This window comes from Blennius ocellaris (assembly GCF_963422515.1).
Source record: "Blennius ocellaris genome assembly, chromosome: 7".
In the NCBI taxonomy this organism is placed as follows: domain Eukaryota; kingdom Metazoa; phylum Chordata; class Actinopteri; order Blenniiformes; family Blenniidae; genus Blennius; species Blennius ocellaris.
Window position 1 is genome coordinate 15,680,715 of NC_137656.1, and position 21,589 is coordinate 15,702,303.

The 21,589-nt window shown below is 41.6% G+C and overlaps 2 protein-coding genes across 2 annotated transcripts in view; one reads left to right on the forward strand and one right to left on the reverse strand.

The window, feature by feature from the left end:
* Positions 1-358: 358 nt before the first annotated feature.
* Positions 359-17,762, reverse strand: limk2 (LIM domain kinase 2). Its single transcript, XM_080500173.1, has 16 exons — positions 17,569-17,762; positions 17,254-17,344; positions 10,444-10,579; positions 7,739-7,848; positions 7,375-7,560; positions 7,023-7,128; positions 5,523-5,734; positions 5,251-5,437; positions 5,076-5,162; positions 4,688-4,819; positions 4,185-4,241; positions 3,000-3,065; positions 2,415-2,589; positions 2,257-2,312; positions 2,000-2,157; positions 359-1,713 (listed from the first exon to the last, which is right to left on the reverse strand). The coding sequence occupies exons 1-16, from the start codon at positions 17,582-17,584 to the stop codon at positions 1,500-1,502; spliced, it is 1,989 nt and encodes a 662-aa protein (XP_080356299.1). The 5' UTR covers positions 17,585-17,762; the 3' UTR covers positions 359-1,499.
* Positions 17,763-20,705: 2,943 nt separating this feature from the next.
* LOC308132827 (sodium- and chloride-dependent GABA transporter 1) overlaps positions 20,706-21,589 on the forward strand; it is a gene marked incomplete at both ends in the record, with an annotated part of 35,020 nt that continues 34,136 nt past the window's right edge. The window contains 2 exons of the mRNA XM_080500011.1: positions 20,706-20,916; positions 21,326-21,460. Of these exons, the coding sequence (XP_080356137.1) occupies positions 20,706-20,916; positions 21,326-21,460 (346 nt within the window). The remainder of the gene's footprint in view (positions 20,917-21,325; positions 21,461-21,589) is intronic.

Genomic DNA, 21,589 nt, shown 5'->3' on the forward strand with positions numbered 1-21,589 from the left:
TTCAATTTCACAGAGGACAGAAGTGTTGCAAATAACGTGATTCATTATAAATTCATTTTTTAAGATGTTCGTTTTTCACCCAACAGTGACGGTGGAGGTTTTTGCAACAATATAACTTGCATCCAGGGCCGAAAATGTTCCATGCCATCTGCCCTCACAAATTTTGGCACAAAAATGAAAACAAAAAACAAAAAAAATGCAACATGCTGTTGCTAGTTTTAACTCCTGTTGACAGCATGCTTGTGTAGCATATATGGAATCTGTGTAATGTGTGGAATAATTTCAGCCTTTGTTGCCGTCGTCAAAAACAGGTTTGTAACCCAATTTGGCTGAAAATAATGACAATGAAAACTTTCAACTTTCAAAGGGTTTATTTAGGAAACACTACTACAATATAAATAATAGTGGTTTACAACTGTTGGTCAGTACCTTGGATGATAACAAAAAAAGGCCAAAGAATTTATGAAAAAATTATAAAAATCTACAAATCCCAATCTAAAGTCCCCATTAAAAAAATCAAATCAAATTATATACATAATTATGTACAATGCTTAAGAAAAAAATGTCCAGTTTTCTGTACAGAGAAACTTTTTTTTTTTCACGTCTGCATGATTATGTTTGACATGTAACTCGAAAAGGGCTTTTGTCCTTTTGTGTGCTTGACAGGGAAAAAAAAGAATTATGATTAGTAAAACCACTGCACTATATAAACTACGGAACCACACCAGTCAAAAACAATATCAATGGGATTTAGAAGAACCTCACACTCCTTCGCCATCTTGTGCCAAATCACAGTGTGATGAAACTATTTGGGGTCAGTGTGTTTTGCTTCCCCTGCGGCCTTATAGGATCAGTGTGCAGGATTCAGGCTGATCTCGCAATAACTGGAAAGGAAAAGGAAACCGATGCAGTTGGTTGCAGTTTGCAACTGCACCACATGATGTCACTAAATCCTACACACTCACGCCACCTTTAAAGTCTCCTTGCTTGCTTGAGCATGTCAGTCAGCTGACTGTCAGGCATCTTTTTGTTTTCTTTGCTGCTGAAGGGAGGTGACTCTTCTTTTAGAGTAATGACTGATCTGTGTGTTTCACACACGGCAATAACAAAACTTTAGAGCCAGAAAAACACAACGACTACCAAAAGTCTCTGGAAATCTCCACAGAAGTTGTGTTTTGTCTCTATACACAGTAAACAATAAAACAAAAAGAAAAAAAAAGAACTATGTGCTGAGTGGGGGCTGAGCACAGTAAGAATATAACAACTAACACATGTCAATTTGAAATGTGTCTTTCCACTCGTGTTGCAGTTCTCTGGCACTCACAGAGTTAAGATCCCACACAGGGTGCTTGCTCCAGCTATTTCAGGTTATCCAGTTTTAAAATGGCTCGGCTATAACGCATTTAGTTTTTCTCTTTTTCATCCACAACATTAGTGCAGCTGTTGCATTCGGTCCACGATTTGACATTTATAAGTCAGAGACCAAACAGGCACCAGTCCTAGGTGCTACTTTCCGTCCCACTGGAGCAGTGTGAGGAGGATGCCGTCGGGGCTGACGGTGGGCTGGTGCTCTGGACTGGAGAGCCGTCTTTCGGCCAGTGGCGTCGACTCAGACTCTGTTGTAGCTCGTCCAGTTCGGATGGCAGGGGGATTCCCAGCTCCTGGTTGAGGGAAAGTGCTTCAAACCAGTCCTCCAGCTTTTGGAAAGGTGGACTGAGAGAGGGAGAGAAGGAGGAGGAGGGGAAAGGATCAGTGAGGTGAGGTTGAAAACCCGACTGACCAGCCTGGAGAAAACACGAGGAAGTAATAGGCGTGTCGCTGTGCAGGCACGACGAGATGGCATCTGAAATAGGAGGGTCATGTCTCCCTTCACTCCTTCTTCAGAGTTCCTGCTCGTATGACTGCATACTGCTTTAAAGGGACTTCTGCTGAGTCGTGTGTGTTCAGCCCAACAGGTCTGCTGGCCAGCAGCTCTGCAAATAAAGCAGCTGGTACTCACCGGGTGTCTGGTGTGAGATCACAACAGGCCACAGCCAGGGGAAAGAACGCTGGAGGACAATCTTCAGGGACAAACTTCTCCACAAACTTGCCAACATTTAGGCCAAAGTCGAGAGCCCTTGGGAGGCACTCAGGGTCTGCATAGACTTTTCCAATGATCTGAATCACAACATAAGATGATTTAAACAAAAACTTTTTTTAATGAATTTTAATGAATAAAGAGAAACACAATTCAGTCTGAATTAAAAACAGTCTTACCTCACAAAGCACAATTCCAAAGGAGAAAATATCCACCTTCTCATCATAGCGTTTCCCTGAAATAACATTGATTAAGTAAATCTGCTCTCTGATCCTCATAGCTGATCAGCCTCTGCGCATCCCATTGGAAAATATAATTTTCTTTATCATAAGCTCACCATTTAGCATCTCGGGGGCCATCCAGTAAGGGTTTCCAACAACAGTGTAGCGCTTCTTCCGGTCAATGCGTCGAAATACCCTCTTCTTGTTGGAAGACTTTTCAGGGGACGGTTTCACCTTCTCGTCCACGATCAGCCGGGACAGCCCGAAGTCAGCCACCACCACAGTGTTGTCCTGCACAAACAAAGACGCTTAGATGGCAGTCGGTCATGAGAGAATCCATTTCAGCTGCTCTCTTTTGAGGTTACTTAGAAGGATTTGGATAAAGTTTTGCGCCGGATGTCCGTCCCGACACAATCTGGGCAGTTGGGTTTAAAGCTTAGCTCAGAGACGTGACCTGTTGGCAAGTGGGATTTTCAAACCAGCGATATTCTGGTTACAACCTTGAGGCCAGCACCGCCCAGATCATAACCAATAATACGTTTGGAAACTCCTGTAATATCTACTAATGGTAGCCTTGTTCAACTGAATGCAAGTCAGGATTTACACATCTTAATATTCACTCTTCCCTCCCCTCCCATAATAGTACACATTATGATAAGTGTTCTTCAAGATAGCAGGTAATCAGATGTCATATCACCTACCAATTTAACCAGGCAGTTGAGAGAATTGAGGTCTCTGTGGATGATGCTCATTGAGTGCAGGTAAGCCTGAAAGAACGAGAAAAAAAATATTATTAATGTCAGGAAAGAGAGAAAGAAAGAAGGAAACACAAACCCTTTTTGCCCTTGAAATAATTTTTTACATTTGGAGTTTGATATTCAGTTGGAAGTAAGTAATACAATAAACGATCATATTGGTGGGATCAAAAGCTACGGTAGTTACAGTTACTAGACATTATTAAAAAAAACAAAAAAAAACTGTCTAAAGGCTTTAAAATGTTGCATCTCAAATGCTTTGGACGGCACTGAGTATGATGTGCATTTGGAGGAGCAGGCGCAACCGGAGCATGAGAACAACGACAGCTGGCATGAAGCCAGCGAGGCCGATCTTTGCAAAGAACAAGCAGAGGACATTGGAGACTTAATACCAAAAAATATATGAAGATTAAACATAGAAGTTCAGGAGGGTTACACCCTAAACTTGCACATTCCCAGTTACAGGTATTTAAAAAGATTTTATCAGCTACTTCATTCTACATGCTTCTAATGTCCTTATTGTAGAAAATAAAGTTATGTCTAAATAAAAAACTAAATTTGGTCAACAAAACTTTTTTCTAAATATGCCATCTCTAAAAGGCATACTTATTTTACACAAGTTGATCGACTTCATTACTTTTTAAACCATGGGTTGCCACTGAGCATGACCACAATTGGAATTAATATTCAAGCACTTGTTTCGCATTTTAGTTCATGCCGTATAAACACATTTGTTTAGGAAACAAATTCCCACGACGTAATTTTCATGCTCTTTATTGTAAGTTGAAGAAATGTGCTTCCATCATCGATATTCTATACTGGAAAATTAAATAAGATGACTGCTACTAAACATTTTATTATTTGTGATTAGAAAGAAACCAATACCGGTACATTAAAAACTATGATTTGAGTAAAGCAATATCTACCCATACTTTCGTATTTTCACTTATAAATCTGTTTAATCTTGACAACAGTTGTCCAAAAACTTTCTATATCCACAAATTGTTTCATTTTGATAAGTTGACTACCTCAACAAGCCTCTGCTGTTTATCAGATGCTGAACATCACACTGACAAAAATAGCAGGCGAACAGCTCACTCATGATAATGAAGTTGTGCGAGGTCGACTTACCATGCCAGATGCGATGCTCTTCGCGAAGCTCACCCTTTGTTCCCATGGAAACGGGTCCTGTGGCGGAAAAAAAAGAAGAAGAAAAGAAACAAAAGATAAATTAAGAGACACTGTTTCGGACGCCATGACAGAGGTTACTGCAAACACGATTCTGCAACAAGGTAGAAACAGTAGAAATCCACATGGTTGTGTAATTCTCCCACAGATACTCAAATATCTCCACTGACAAAACACTCTCCCCCCTGTTCACCGACCAATGTGACGGATTCTACAGCCACGGGAGTCTTTCAATTAAAACCTGGGAACTAAAACCTTTCTGCGTTCCTGTCTGAGCTAGTGGAAATACAAAGCGGCCCATCGGCGAGCTAAGAGCCCTTCATCAGTGCAGGGTTTATTCTAGGTCACCTCCTCTGAGCTGCACCTCCTTCACTGCTCACTGAAGGATTTTTGTTTTCTTCTTCTTCTTCACATGAGGTTCATGTGAAGAAGCAAGTTTGACTCACCACGTCTCTGATGAAATCCTTTAAAGTGCCGCCCTCGATAAACTCAGTTATCAAATTGAGTCTCTTGTCCTTGTAGAGCACGCCAATGAACTTCAAGACGTGGGGATGCTCGAGGCTTCGCATAACCTTGACCTGAAAATCAAATGTAGATGGTTCGGATTACGATAAGCAAGTTATTCTTAATCTGTTGTGATGAAGTGAAACTCAATCCTTGAGACAAACAAAATCCTTTAAACACAATAAAAGCTATTCAAGAAGAAAAACGGAAACATTAAAAAAGAGGAAAGTCTAAGAGAAGTGATTGTTGGGACATGTGGTGTGCTTTCAGTTGTGTTAATAAACAACTCTACAGAGACAGTAGAGTCTGTTCAGTCTGCAGATTACCAACCTCTTTTAGAAAGGTTTTCTGGGTCTCCTCGTCACAGCGTATCAGCTCCTTCATCACCATCACCTCTCCTGTGGCTTTATGAGTCACCTGTGTGGTGCAAAAAGAGCAACATGCCCTGCAGTTAAAGCTGCCGGTATAAAACACGACGATAAGCTGCTTAAAGCTGATAGCGGACCTTGATGGCCTGTCCAAAAAAGCCTTTCCCCAAGATCTCCCCGTGTATGAGGTCACAAGGTCGGAAGATGCGGTGAGAGCAGCTGTTGGGGGATCTCAAGGACTCGGAGCGTCCGATGTCCCGCGTGATGAACAGTGTCTCCCTTGGAGAGTTTGGCCCTGGTGACTTACACGTGCTGCTGCTGCGTCTGAAACAAGCGACAAAGTGGATTCGAGACCGATGTAAACTTGTCCTTTATCCTCCAGAGACTCGTCGCGGCGGCTCCGTCGTACCTCAGAGATCTCCTTTTGAGCGTGGTTTCTTCAACAGCGCCTGGTCTCTCCAGGACCGCGTCGGCCGGTGAGGACAAACGCATGCGAGAGGTGGCGGGAGCTCCGAGCTGTCTGGGTGACCCGAGTCTGAGCCGGTCCAGCCGCTGCCTGACGGGGTCATACTCGATTAGCAGCTGCAGCGTGTGACTGGTGTGGTGAATGAGATCGTCCACCTATATGGAAAAAAAAAATTGTTTTATGAGTATTTCTTTTCAGTTGTGTGGCATACTTTCCTCAGGATAAACTACTTCAATGAAATCAAAGCAGCCGCAGACAAATTGTGACAGTTTTACATTGTAGCCATTAGTCGAAGTGATAAATCAAGTAAGGCTTTCATGATATCAAATAAACAAGCGACATGTGACACGAACAATCAGACTCGCGATAAATAAAAATGCTTAAGAAGACGATGTTAATGTCTTTGAGATTTCTTCATCCAGTGCACTCTCTCTCGCTCTTAATGTACACCGTGACCAAGTTTGGTTTCTCCCCCTCTTTTCTTTTTCCCATCACATGGGAATCTAAAGCTTCCACCATCAGTGAATCAGCAGAAGAGGAGCAGTTTGTTCACTTTTCTTTTTAATCACCATTTTTTGATTTTTCTTTTCTTTTCCAAACTCAAATGCTTCGTACAACATAGAGGGGTGTAATCGGCCTCAACACCCCTCTCAGTCACGGTGTGACAAAGTCGTAACAGAACAGAAACACAAAACCAAAAGGTATAATTACGAATTGACACTAAAACCAATTGTACAAATGTCTGCTGAAAACTTTCCACTGAGCTCTGATGGAGCTGCTGACAGCAGAAGACTAAATGATTCACACTGTACACATAGAGAGAGAAGTTGTTTGAAGAGATATGAGCACTTCACAAATAGTGTAACTTCCATTTTGTTTGGCTGTGGTTTAACATTAACGATCACAGCTTGATAGCAACTGAATAGCACTTAATGACCTTTTGAAGAATTATATAATAAAGATTGGTGTAAAAAAAAATGTCCAAAGTCCAAGTAAAATATAAAAGAAAATTGAACCTGCACGATTGTCATCTTAGAAATAGTGCACGCATGATGTCGTGGGAAAATGAGACTTTAAGTGTGGTAATCCAGCATACCTCCCTCTGAGCTTTAGTGTGTTCAAGTATGTAGAAACGATTAAGGAATGAAAAGAACGCCAATTCTCACATGTGTGGCTGCATGAACAAAACAAGAAGTTATGCAGAATGCACTGAAGGAATGCATCACTGAGGAATCTTATTAACATGTCACCGCAGTTCAACTTCACTTGGTCATATTTCAAAGACGTATGACCAAATCCAGTTAAAATGATTCCATTGCAATGGTATGGATCCAACTTGGACTAATAAGATGTATAGAGAATCTCACTGACCCATTTTAATGAATGTATCATGCTCAGGTATCACTCTAGGAGTGAGTTGCGACTCGCAATGTCTCAACTGACCTCCTCTTCCATCAGCGTCCCGACAGGTAGGCCATTGATCTCCAGGATTCTGTCTCCCACATGGATGGCATTTCGCACTTCTGGACTAATAAGCATCCCTCTGACCCTGGAAGAATCAGACTGTCAGCATGACATGGAAGAAGAAGAGCACAGATCTATGGCAAGTGTGTTCAAGAGATCAGTCAGACACAAGAACCTCAAACCTTCGTACGCAACAAAGAACCACCAATAACAACTTTTTCTTTCAGCGGTTCACTTACACACCTGTTACGCAGCAAACCCATAATCAGACTTGCGTAAAGCATTACTCGCATCAATTTCGCAGGACAGACACAATGAACTTGCCACTTACTCTTTGACCTGAACGCTCGCCAAGCCCTTGACGTCCCTCATCACTGAAACGGAGAAGCCCCGTTTGCCATTGGCTGCCGAGGGGATTGAGATGAGGGTCACTGTGTGGGGCAACGAGTCCAGGACTGACTCGTGTGAGCGTTTTTCCAACATTGGCGTGAGGATCACCTGCTTGTAGCACTTTCCACTGTACACATAAGATGGGAAAGATGTTCGACGTTAAAACGTTCATGCCCGTGGCAAATTACTGTTTGAAGAATGGAAAATGTATCCGATGCAGTTTCAGAGCTATTAAATGTTGTTCCTGTCTACTGATGTGAATATCACAGAAGGTTCCTGAAGACAGACGGGTGCAGGTGACTTACCAGTAGAGTTTTGACCTTTCCACCAGGGCGTAAGTATCCCTGTCTTCAATCACCACCTTACAGCTCAGGCAAACAAAACATTCAGGGTGGTACTTGTATTCTCCGGCCACCTGCAACCAGAAACAAAACCAGCTAAATTCCCGTCCAGCAAGGAGCACAACTAAATAAAGCCGAGTCTGCTGTCCTGTTCTTGTGTGCTCTGCTCCTCAGGTATGGAGTGTGTTGGGTTGCGTGCCGCTTCTCCAACTCCTCCCACCATGACACATTGGCGAACACCTGCTTCGCCTGTCTGGGAACTGCGATGACATCACGCGTGCAGGTTTGAGCCGCTTGTGTTGTTGCCAATCTCGCTTTTGATCCATTGAGCCCCACTAACAGAATGTCATGTGCTCTCTCTCTCATTCGCTTACACCTCCCTAATGACTGACCATTTCTCCTCTTCAAATTTATTGCACACCCCCCCCCCCCCACACTCATTTATCTTCTTTTCATCTCTCTCTCATCCAAGATGAAATCATGCGCCAGCCTTTAGCAAGAAACAAATCTAAAGACGCAAATATCTGTATTTCAAATTAAAATAACAGTGAAAAGTCAAAATATTTCCTTAGATTCATTGTGTGGAGTTAAAATGGTTTTCATCTCTTTGCCATGTACTTTAGGTTGTTGTGGACATTATGAGAAGATGTGAAAATAGGCAAGTGGAAAAATAAAAAAGCATAATTACTTATCGTAAAGTGTATAAAGTCTGTATACTGGGGAGTTGCAACCTTCTCCAAAAAAAAAAAAAAAAGAAAAGGCAATGAATGTTCCTCCCAAAATATAAAGAGTATTTCTGTTTTCTATGATCTTCTTAGGGCAGTTTTACCACCATTCTAAAGGTTTAATTTCTTCCAGCTGTTAGCAGCTTCTCTATTTTTTGTCACAAAGCACAAAAAAATCCATGAATAACCCCCCCCCCCTTTTCTCCTGTGTAGCGAGTCCTTTACTTTTGCACACAGAATACCCCAAATCTACAGGGATTTACAGAAGAGTATTGATCTGGAACAGACTTCAAATCACGACGTGATGTTTTTCCTCAACTTCTGCCTCAGATCTGACTCACCACATTACTGCTGGGAAGGGATCCCATGCTGCTACAGAGAAATTAAAGTGATGTCTGCCAAATCATTGTGACACCTCAGATGCCTGTTGTAAACCCCCCCCCCCCTCCCAGGCTGAGAACAGACATAACCTGCCTCAGTCATGAACAAAGCAGGACAAAGCTGCAGACGGTGTCTGGATCAGAGTGAGGGACGAATGAAGAGGGCTCATTTAGGGGAAAAAAAGGGAAACGAGGGTCTGGTTACATAAAATGATTATTATAAGAACTCCCTGAAATCACGAAAACAAAGCTCAATGGATGTACACATGAAGTAATAAATATACAACAATGGTGTTACTGGACTTGAATGCGCGCTTAGGCAGCAACAGCTCTGCATGACCCTCCACTGATCAGACCACAATGATTTTCTTTCTGGCAGGAAGGCTGGAGTGCCAGCTCAGCCCTGCCAAAAACACTTGGTTTCACTGGCTGATGAAGAAAGATGCCAGTACCACATAGAAGAGGCCATTATGCGTGTTGCTTAGTGGCAAAAAGAAAAAAACGTCAGTCTGGCTCCGTGTGTGACAAAGTGACCGTGTTTGTGAACAGCGAGAGGCGTCGCTGCCCGAGTTTCATCTTTCGTCTTGTGGTTATTGACATGATTTCAGGGGTAACTCTAACCCGGTTGACCACTTTGAGCAGGCAGACATAATATTACGGATAAATCAAACTTCGAGCGCACATTATTTCATTTCCCAGAATTGCACAGCATCGCTTTAATAACAAATATCTGATCTCTGCAAAGCCATGAGCACAGATCATAATATGACTGTGGGTAATATCCACAGAGTCCCTTCACCGCAGAGGGCTCGACATGATGGGCTCCAAAACCACCTCATGTTCTAGCGTCCTCCCACCACATTCCCTGTGAACTCGGAGAGGTGAACTGTGGAGAACTTGTGTACGGCGCGGCAGCAGAGCGGGGCCCTCGAGGGGGAAACTAATTGAAAAGTGGAGTCTGCAGCTCATTCTGCAAAGTTCAGTGGCAGCCCATGTAAAGTATCACTCATCTGTAAATGTAATAACTGCCACAAAAACAGCCCCCCTGCCTCTTAATGTGTGTTGCTCTTAGCGAGGAGCGGTGGAGAGAAGCAGGAACAGAGGGAGCAATGACACGCTCCGTAGGCTTTCTGGTATTATTTAAGTAGAGGGGTGAAATGTTGGCAATTGTTGTTACGTGATCACAGCAACACAGATGTTGAGAGCCTGGAAATCACATGTAACAAGGCGATTAAATAGTCCTGACCTATTGGTGAGGCTGAAAGCGCCTGCAGACTGCCATTTCAGCCATCTTAAACATTTCTTAAAAGCTACACTGTGCAACAGCGGAGATCATAAACTGGGATGTCACATCAAGTTTGACTGCATGATGTCACCCTCCAGTGAATCAGAGGTGACAATCGCAACGACGAACGTCATCAAACAAGAATAAACATGTCCTCCTGTAAATCATCGAAATACGTCTAGAACAAAATGCGGTCGTCCACCGAGTTACAGGCAGAGGATGACTTGTAGCTTAAAATCTGGAAATAAGAGGGCGAAGCAGTGAGTGGATTAGACGTACCATTGCAGGTCCGGTCATGAGCAGAGAGCAGCCGTGACAAAACTCTCCAAACTTTTCCCAGTAGTGTTTGCGACAGTACAGCTTGCCATCCTTCTCGTAGTACCAGTTATTCAGGTGGTCACAGCATTCAGAACACCTAAGAAGAAAAGATACCCTCGTGGTTAAAGCTGCATTACATACAACATGACGAACAACGAAAACAGGAATTTCTCATGTAAAAACTATCATCATATTGAAGGTGTTGTGGCAAACCTTTAAAAGTTTTATGTTACTTCTACCCACAAATTCACAGGTTTGCCAACAACACAGGACAGGACTTCATCTCTCAACTATTCAACTGCAGAACTGATTTCATCCACCTGCCCTATACTACTTCACCCAGCGTTGGTTGCTGGGCGCTGCAGTCAATTTCGGCCACCTCTGGGCGAAGGCACGATGCACGCTAAACAAGTCACCGGTCCATCAGAGAGCAAACGGAGACAAAAACACACAGAAACAGTCTCACTTATAGGCAATTTAGAGGCACTAATTAAATTCAAATGCATTTGTTTGGACAAAATGTCCCCCAATTGTGAGGTCAGAGCAATAAACAATATGCTGCCAAATCAACCCAAATCATACAATTATTGCAATAAAATTAAGTATTCTGGATCATCATTTGAACATAATGCATATCTTTAAAACAAAACACAAGTGGATGGAAACAGAAAACTGAAAAAACAAACCTTTTATACTGTGAGAAGAAACTGAGCATCAGTCCTCTGATAGATTTTTTGAATTCCCTGCCTTCGTATGACATAAATATCATACCACCCAACTCTTGCTAAATAGCTCGCGCTCGTATCGAAACCATCAATCACATGGCACTTTCCCTCCTCCGTGGTTGGACGAGGTGAGAGCACTCGCTCGCGGCATTTTCCACTCAGCGACACCGTGTACACTTTTCTTTGTTTAACAAGGTGTAAGGCACAGTAAATACCTTAACCCTGAGATGTGCGGGGTCCAGCATGCGTGCGGTTATTAGTGCAGTGTTACAAGAGTGTAAAAAAAAAAAAAAAAAAATGTTCCACTGTGGAAAAAAAAAAAAAAAAGAGGATCAGGCAAGCTTTTGCAGACAGTGGATTCACAAAGCAATGGGTTATTGCACTCGACACAGAAACACGAAGGCTGCCAAATCTCAAGGCAATTTCCAGCACCTTAATGGGATCCAGGTTGTTGAGGGAAACATGAACGCCACTGCAAGAGCCACCTATAGACAGGCTCAAAACAACTCCGCGGGGATCATCCGCTTGTTTTCTGTGCACATACTGCTTGCAGTCAGTTCAAACGTCACACTCGGTCAGTGTAAATAGAATATGGAGCCACCCTGTTAACCGAGGTCAAAAGGTGCCAACTTTAAAACTAGAACAACCTTGGGATCACCCAGGAGCCAGCATCATTTTCTTCAGACACGTTCTGAGGGAAAATGCACTTCTGTGCAGCTCTTCTGTCAATTTCCCTTCGACTGTTCCTCCATCTGCCGATTGACCCGAGATGTGATCCAAGAAAATATTTGAGCAAAATCAGGGGCCACATACACCTACAACATAGGGGACATAGTGTTCAAGAGTGAGGAATGCTAAAGCTGCTAGTGAACTGGAAAGCACCTGCAGGCTACGAGCGTTCCTTGAACAAGCTGCACTGGTTATGCAAAATGGTGGCAGCAAGTTTGACTACAATCACAGATGAGCCACTCGGTCAGAGATTTGGTTACCGAAGCCTCTGCTGTCCGAATTTGTTTGGTTGTTGCACGATTCTGTCGTTGCAAATGCACAACCACTCCCTAACCTTTACTTTTACCCGGGATACTTGCAGAGATGAAGTTTTTCAGCAATTACAAGGAGACAAATTGATCTCGGGGAATGAAATCTGCAGTTGAATACGAATCTAAAAGTGTTTATACGACTGGCATCTCCCGAAAACCAGATTGAAAACAGCTGGCGTGACACAATGCACTGGTTGTTTCAGGTAAAGCTACAACAATAATCATCAACATGAAACTGCTAGTCATGCTGGTCATGATATTTTGCCATTTTAGAGAAAGCATCAGTTGTTTTAATGAGGAAAACGTGTCTTAAACTATGAGTAATCATCTGGGGCGCAGCACCTTTATATGCAAGAGAGCCCCATCTATCACATTGTTCTAGGTAAAGTTGATCCAGGATGATTGACTTTGGCACACATTTCAGATATTTCAGAGTTTTCTGGCATTACTTAAGAGGGAGCCGTCTTTCAAGAGAAGACCACCACATGTTGGAGAGAAAAGTACAGAGCGGAAAGAATCACAGGTCCAGAGGCTCCATCCCTGTTTTTAACATTAGTTGGCCCTCATCTTTATGTGCTTATAACAAGAGTGTGAAGAGACAATCTGTTCCTCCGTGATGAAAACATCCAATTCGACTGAAGAATAATGACATTATCTTGATGCGTCACATTGCAAGGGGAAAGAATGAGAGCGGAAAGTCTGAAGCAAAGAAGTGAGTGAATAATGAGAATGCAGGTTGTTCTAATAAAACCGAAGAAAAAAAGATAGAAAATAATCAATTCTGTACATATCTAAGATAATACACATAAAAAGCATTGATGTTGGACTGACGACCTGTACACAGTGTACTCTGGATTTGTCTTAAGTTAGCCGGGATGGACTCAGGCTCCCTGCAACCATTGTGCTGGTGTGGATGGATGGATGGATGGATGGATGGATGGATGGATGAGATTGCTGGCACATACTTACGGCAGAGAGTAGGAACTGACTGCTGTCGTAAAATGTCAATAGTAAATTGTACATGCAAGACTTGAGAAGCTTGACTTCACAGAATATGTCTGTCATTTAATGCTTTTTAAAATGTGAAAATCCCCCACTTATTATTAGCGTCATATTTGAGGCAATTCAGCATTAACAAAGCTGGTCCTTGATGAAATATTGTGTCACTTTATGGAGGCTTGTTATGGACTTGGCAACTTCAATGATGACCTTTCCCTTCACACAGAGTAAGACTGGTACAAATAACAAATTAATATGTAAATGGTTATTTTCTTAATTTTAATGAGAGAGAAAAGAAATCTCACAGCTACGATGTTACAGATTCAAATAAATTGACCATTATCATTTAGTTGTTGGTTTATTAATTTAGCAGACGCTTTCTTCTGAAGAAGCAATGTTCATACAGCACAAACAGCCTCAGATAGAAGCCATAATCTGACTAAATGTCGTCAGGCTACCATGGAGTCTAACAAAATGCCAGTACAAACACACAGGACTAATAAGTGACACGTAATTATCAGTATGAATATGACCCTGTGATACCATTGTACTCAATCTGTGCCATTAGACAAATGCACATAAGGACAGACAGGTTCAGTGTGCACAGATATAATGAATGTTTAACTCTTATCTGTTCATGTGTCGCAGAGAAAACTGAGTTGATCCAGCTTTTCCCCTGCATGAGGCATTCCTTAGCAAAAAAAAAAAAACCCTGATAAACTACAATTATAGTCCATTATATGACTATAACACCGAGATGAAGTGATGTCAACATGCTTATGAAAACACCTTACTTCCCTCCAAATGTGTTCTGAATGAAGGGCGGGCGTACGAAAACTCAGGTGGTTGTTCAGAGAACAATGCGATCGTCCTGCCTGCACAAACACTACAAAGTCAACATTACTCATTTCCTCAAATCCACATTCCTACTGCAGTATATTCTTTTGATGGCGAGTGGAGATAGTAAGAGAGGGACCTTCACAAGTGGCCTGGAGGGACCGGGGGTGTTCCACTTTTAATGGGACTTGTTATCTCAGTATGTGTGACTGTGTGTGTGCACTGATTTCCAGAATAGATCAATAGTCTTAAAAGTAAATCTTAGGATAGTCCAAAGTCATTGAAGACTGAATAACTGCTAACATAAATATTCTAAATAGATCTTATATCTTGGATAGACTTTATAAAGTTAACTTACAGAGTTGATTAAGCTTAGTTTTTCTTTATACTTTGCTGTTTACTGAAAAAACATTGGACTGCACGGAAAATGTTAAATGCGAGATGAACTGAATTGAGCTTATATAAAAAGCAAACATCAGCCTTTGATGTCAGCAGGTAGGTGTAAATGAGGATTAAGGCCAAGAAATGGACTAGAGTGGCAGCAAATTATTATTATAATTATTATTTTTTTATTATTCTCTAACCACGTTTCTCAGCCTCCGTGTTAACTTTCATGTTGTCGGTCACACTTGCCTTATGGCGAGTGTAGACTGGGGTTGGAAAGAAAACACAGCATAGTTGTCCATCAGTTTTCAGGAAATTATCACCACATTTCTGAAGTGCACACAACTTAAGATGAACCAAATTCAAAAACTATAATTTGTGTTTTCCGTAATTTGTCAATGAACTCTCTCGTACATCTGTAATTGACCCGCGTCTGAGGAGAGATTATCAGCATACATTCAAGCCACTCCTGCACTGTGGTCAAGAGTGAAGATAAGATCTGCAGCTCTCCACAGTCTGGGAGAAGAATAGGATAGGAAATAACCAACTTTCTTTGGAATAAAAACGATAACAAAGCAGCAGTCCGCTGTCTGAGACAGCGGACTCGCATCTCTGAATCGCCGTCTAGGAATGCAGAACGCAGCAGAGTCCAACATGCCATTACCTATAGGGCTCAATAACGCTGCAAGGTTTACTGGAACAAGAGTGACGTCGGCTCTGAAGAATGTTAAAGTAGGTGGAGGTACAAAGAGGGCAGAGTGGCAGCATGTGCACAATAGAGAACAGGAACCCCACAGGGAATCACAACGGCAAGGACGTTTTCTTTAGTGTATTTCAAGAGATAGCAGTGATCAGGGTCATTCAACCTTCATATGTTGCTTTAAAGAACAGAACATTTCACGTAAAAAATATAAACATAGTAGCGTTTACAAAAACCTAAACAAAAGGCAAGCGAGTAGCACAGCTGTCTGAGGGCCTCTGAGATAATACAAGTAGCAGTGCGAGTTAGTGAAGAGTCAGCGTTTGGAAAGAGCGACATTCAGGTTATGTAAGGACACGGCCAGACTCTAGCTCGAAAGTCAGAGACAGACATTTCAGCCGACAGAAACCGACAACCCAATCAACGGTAAATTTATTCTATTCTTAGATTCTCTCGACGCGCCAGAAAGATCTCCAGAGCTAAACCTTGCTAATTTTTGGCTATGATTCTCAGCATGAGGCCTCCGAGAGACAAAAAAGCTGCACTCTATGAGCTCCATTTACATTTTGAGACATCCAGTTTTACTGTTTTATAAGGCTAAAGCTATTGGTTATGTGACATCATTCTTTTGTGATCTGATTTGGATTTGAATCATTTATTGTCATTGTACAGGTACAGGTACAACGAAATTACATTCACATAGAAAGTTTTGGGGAAAGAAGGACACATGAGGTGAGGAGAGGAGTGATCTTTGGTATTATATGTCTTGTATTGTATGCCTTTGTGCTTAAATTTTGATTTTGAGGTCTGTCCGTGCAGAGTTTACATGTTCCCCCTGTACATGCATGGATTTTTTTCTGGGTTCTATGGTTTCTTCTCATCGTCCCAAAACAAGTACTTGAGGTTAATTGACCTCAAAGTATGAATGTCTTTGTGTTTTCCCTTTGTGATGTACTGGAAACCTGATGAGGAGAACCCCATCTCCCCCACAGTGACCCACAGTCAACAAATGTCATTATGAGTACACTATACATTTATAGCGAGTACACAAACAACAAATACATTTGTAAACAACAAATGTATTTGTTGTTTGTGCTGCCCACATGCCATGAGTCAAGCAAATTCTATGCTTGGTGTATTGCAATGAATCTTTTTATCTTCGAAACACTACAGGAAAGTAGATTGTGAATGTTAAATGTGTGTGACTGCATGTCCTTCTCCATTTCCCAGTCAGTTTGGATGAACTTGAACAAAGCTGTATAGAAGATGGGTTGATGGATTACCAGATCCTTCACTGGAACAACATTTAAACTTTATTTTCGTGTCCTGTTATTGTTTGTGTGTTTGACTTCATGCTTTGCGTGGTAAAGCAGTCTGTAAAATGTGTATGAATAGCAAGCAATAGGTATTGATCATTTGAGGTTATGAGTTCAGCTCACTTTCTGCTCCTTTCATCAGAAATGGGAGCGATAATCCTGCACAGTCAGCTGAAACCTCACATGACGCTTGTGTCCGGCAACGGTTTGATAACAGTTTTAGAACAGCCTGAGCCATGTTATCTCACCTGGAAATCAGTGAATTGTCAATAGTCTGCAAGTGTGAAGTTATACTGGACTGAGCGGAGAGCAGGTTCACTGCTCCACACGGATATTTCACCATGGGGCAGTGACCTGTGAAAACCACATCATGTCCACAGTGGAAATCATTAAGCTTCAGAGTTAAAAAAAAGAAGGGACAAAGTCCTCATGACAGATCTATATTCAAAGCCCTGGCCTCCCTATGTAAAGGTCTGCCAACCATGACTGTGGCAGGAAAAGCGCAGTGTGCAGAGCATTTTGTATGGAAAAAGCACAGAAACAATGGCGATCTGTTACCTTCTGTGTGGACTTGAGGTAGAAGCTTCTGGGAATATCTACAAGGCCATTTATAGCTACACACACATAGAGAAACGGGTCGACATACTGACATGGGGAGGGGGAAAAAACCACACAAAAAAAACCCTCCTATTGTCTTTCCATTTTAATACTGTGCTGATTGCAGTCCAGAAGATTGGAAGAGTGTGAAATCGTGAAGTGGGAGCACTTACTGAAAGCAGGAGTTGTGCCAAGTGTCCTGGTGGACTTTGATGTGGAAGGAGTCCTGGATCTTCCCTCCACATCCCACACAGTAAGACTGACCTGCGAGGCGAGATAGCAGGCTTTAATTAAACCGTAAGCAAGTAAGACTGGTTCAAACCAAGAGGCAATTAGCAAACAACAGGTATGAACGCGGACGCACTGAAACGGCAAATAGAGAAGACGCGCTTCAAAGACGCTGGATCCAGTCGCGGTGGAAAACGATACGCGATAGGGAAAACAATCACCTCGAGCGTAGAGTTACAAACGTGAAAACACCCCCTCACCTTCTGTTTCCTCCATTTACTTTGTTTAAGCGTCGTCGATGCCGCTCGGGTCTATTTCACAAAGGTCTCATGGTGGAGAGATGTCATGAAGCGCTTCGATCCGTGACTCCCGGCCCGCGTCTCCCAGCAGCAGTCCCGGACTCTCCGTCCTCCACACCCCGGGGGAAACAAACGAACGTCTTGAACGCTCCTCAGAAAACACCGGAGTGGAAATACTCCTGGATGGATGGAGCCGCTCTCCGCCGCTGGCAGGACAACTGACGTAATGCAGTCTCCGAATTCCTATACGGAGAGCGTGAAGGCTCAAAGCAGCACCTGGAACAGAGAGGAAGCGGAAGGCCGCCCGCAGCCCGCAGACGCGCGGCGGTGGCGCCCTCTGGAGGCCGCAGGCACACTCTGCACCTGTCTGGGAATGAAAGAGCGCACGCAATCTTCAACACAGAGATAACGGAGTTTGGAAATGTTTCTATGTAGTTTCTCTCTCTCTCTCTCTCTCTCTCTCTCTCTCTCTCTCTCTCTCTCTCTCTCTCTCTCTCTCTCTCTCTCTCCCTCTCCCTCTCCCTCTCCCTCTCTCTCTCTCTCTCTCCGATGTGCAGTAACAGATAGACACGAAATAGTGTTTATTACAGTGGCAGCAAGTTTGTGTGACGAATATTCTTGTGAAACATTGGTCATATTATGCAGAATTCACTTTCTCATGGTTTCCCAACAGTAATGTGTGTCCCCAAACCTGGGGAGGATGCCCAGAAGTGAAGAACATCTGTCATCTCTCAGATTCCGCATGCAGCTCGTATGATCTAATGTTCAAATGGCTGAAAATCGAAAGAAAGGCTGGATTTGAGGCAATAAACTTTGAATACAGTGTTTTTGGACCAACAAGAACCAAGTGTGTTGTTGAAAATCCGTATAATATGACTCCTTTATGCAGCATGCTATATGAATAGATAAAATGGCAGCCTGGAATTTCAAACTTTTTCCATGAGACACCTGCTGAGACACACATATGCAGTTCGTAATTATAGTTACCAATAAACTTGACAAGCATGCCTTTGGATGGTCTGAGGAGCAAACACAGGGAGATCATGTAGACTTGGATGAATTTGGCCTGGATTCAAATGCACACAGTAGCTCATGCTGTTAGTTGACTCCTGTTCATATGATAATTTCATTTTAGCAGTTGAAAGAACCAAACAACAATAATAAAAAAAACAACAACAGTTCTTTTAAGAAGAAAAAAGTTCAATTTCATCTTAATACCATTTTTGGTTGACACATTTTCAGCAAAATATGGTGAAATATCTTTATTTCTATATCTGTCCACTTTATTCACTTGTATTCTGTTAAATTTTATCAAAATCAAAAATGAGAAACATTTAAACTCGGCTCATGCTTTTTTTTTCTTTTTTTTACACAAATTCACTGGACTCCAGTTTGGTATGAATCGTAGTGCACCACAGAAATAAGGTGACGACTACCATCATTGACATCTGCTGTTCTGGAGCTCAGTACTGAGTTTTATCTGCTACTCTCACTCAAACCACTGATAACACATAACTTTAGAAGTTAGCCTGTCAGCAGATGTGCATTGAATGCATGTTGATTTATGCAAAAGGATTTCACAAGTGAATGAATAATTACGTGCCAATACATTTGGGATGGTAAAATCACATTTGTTGGACGCTTAGGTTTCAAATGATTATGTCAGCAGAGGCTTTCATAAGTGAAAGGTGTTGATGAGTAGCTCGTGAAAGTGTGTGTGTGTAGCCGCGACACTATTTGACCCTTCAAAATAAAAGCTTGGCGGGCAGTTTCTTATCCAGTTGTGTCAAACCTGTTTTAGTTCAGGTGCCACTTTTCACATTTTTAATTTCACCTCGAGGGGCCAGACCGGCAAAATAGTGCCATAATCACCTTTGGTGCAGATAATACATGATTACTACTAGAAATTACGACACTCTCAACACAAAGCCAATGTTACTGAAACATTCTGGTGCAAAATACAGTGAAATATAAAAAATTAAAAAAAACAAACAAAAACATATAGGTGTTGCATTATGTCTGTTTTTTGTGTTTTTTTGTTTTTGTTTTTTTTTACAAACTCACAACGTGGTTTTGAGACTAAAGCAAGTTTACATTTTCGCAAGGGGATATCGAGCTTTCATGGCAGCGTCACAGATATCTCAGCCCGGGTCTCAGTATTCAGTTGTGCGCTAATCCGAAGATTTTTATTTATTTATTTTTTAATTTTAATGTATTACATTTTTTAATTTTTTTATTTTTTTACAATTTCCTTGAGCTATCTGACCACACAGTATAACTGAGGATGTAATACAACTTTATTTTACAACATTTATAGTTAAGTGAATGTGTACTTGAGTCCCCCAACTGATTTCAGACAGATACAAATCCTTGAGAGTAGCAGGCGTATTAGTGATTTTATTTATTTACAAATGTATTTTCTAAATGTATTTTATTTATTTATTTATTTATTTATTTATTTATTTATTTATTTATTTATTTATTTATTTATTTATTTATTTATTTATTTATTTATTTATTTCAACGATCACAACTACTAAATAGCATATTTCCTTTATTTTTCTGGTTTACTACTAGGGCCTGCTTTTTAAAAGCATTTTTCAATGTTGCCATATTTCTTATTTATTTATTTTTTTTAACATGGACTTGGCAGATTCTAAAGAAAAAACAAGTTCAATTATTAAAACCTTGAAATAGCGGTAAGACATTGGTTTTATCTTGGAAAACACGCACTTTACACACGTCCGCGTGCTTGACGTCGCGTGGTGTTTTCCACGGAGAAAAGACAAGGACCTTTGCAGTGAAGTCACATTACCCAAGGCTGAGCCGGTCGGCTGCGGGTTCGGAGCAGAGGTGGGCTTTGCAGGGGCATTCTGGTCTTTTCATACGGTTCCATCATTTCATAATAATGACTTTCTAAATATCAGTGTGATCAACTAACGAGATCTCCGTGGGGTTCATTTTCTTTCAGTTTGGAACATCACATGTACTTTTCATCTAAGTGCATTTAGAACAATAAGTTTTACTGGCATATATACGCGGATTTTTCGTTTTGGACTCTGAGATAGAGTGCATTTCAATATCATTATTGGGTAACGATGGATGAAAACCCAAAGAACGCGTTGGATGAGAGCGGTGCCGATGTGAAACCTTCGGAGCTGACAGCCATGGTCGAGAGGACCGCAGATCCAGAGGCTCAGAGACCCACATGGAGCCGGCGGCTGGAGTTCATCCTGGCATCTGTGGGATACGCAGTGGGACTGGGCAATGTGTGGAGGTTTCCCTACCTGTGCTACCGCAGCGGAGGAGGTAAGACTGCCTGGTGTGCAGAAACATCCCCATGTTTTCTTCCGTAATCCACACTCATATTGACATATGTGCTTATTTTAGAATTGTTTGATATTTAACTGCTTGAGCACAGACAGAAGATACTTCATGAAGAACTGAGCGTGTGTACTTTAGAGTTTTGCAAGAAAAGAAACAAAGATGCACTGTTTATATATATATATATATATACATATATATATATATATATATATATATATATATACACAAAAGCAACTCATAAATGATAATGTAAAGTAAATCTACTGTCTACCTTTTGCAAAGCTATGGGTTTGTAACAGTCTCTGTTCTGCACAATCAGCTATATATATATATATATATGTATCACATCAGAAATTTCTGCTCCCTTGCCATTGTAATTCTTGTGTTTCAGGTGCCTTTCTGGTCCCGTATTTCACCATGCTGCTCCTGTGTGGCATCCCTCTGCTCTTCATGGAATTTGCTATTGGACAGTATACTCGTTTAGGGCCTGTGCATGCATTTGCCAAAATATGTCCCCTATTTAAAGGTGAGTGACCCTCTAGATTAAACACTCCTGTAATGCAACACATGCAGATTTGTTGGATTTTAATTCTTTTTCACAGCCTATTATATGCCTCATCTCAGTGTAGGTATACATGCTTGAGTGTTGTGCTCA

Coding starts and splice junctions, on each gene's coding strand:
- limk2 (XM_080500173.1), bottom strand. Junction 7,849..10,443: donor TCATGACCGGACCTGCAATG/GTACGTCTAATC, acceptor TTCTGGTTGCAG/GTGGCCGGAGAATACAAGTA. Junction 4,820..5,075: donor AGAAAACCTTTCTAAAAGAG/GTTGGTAATCTG, acceptor TTTGATTTTCAG/GTCAAGGTTATGCGAAGCCT.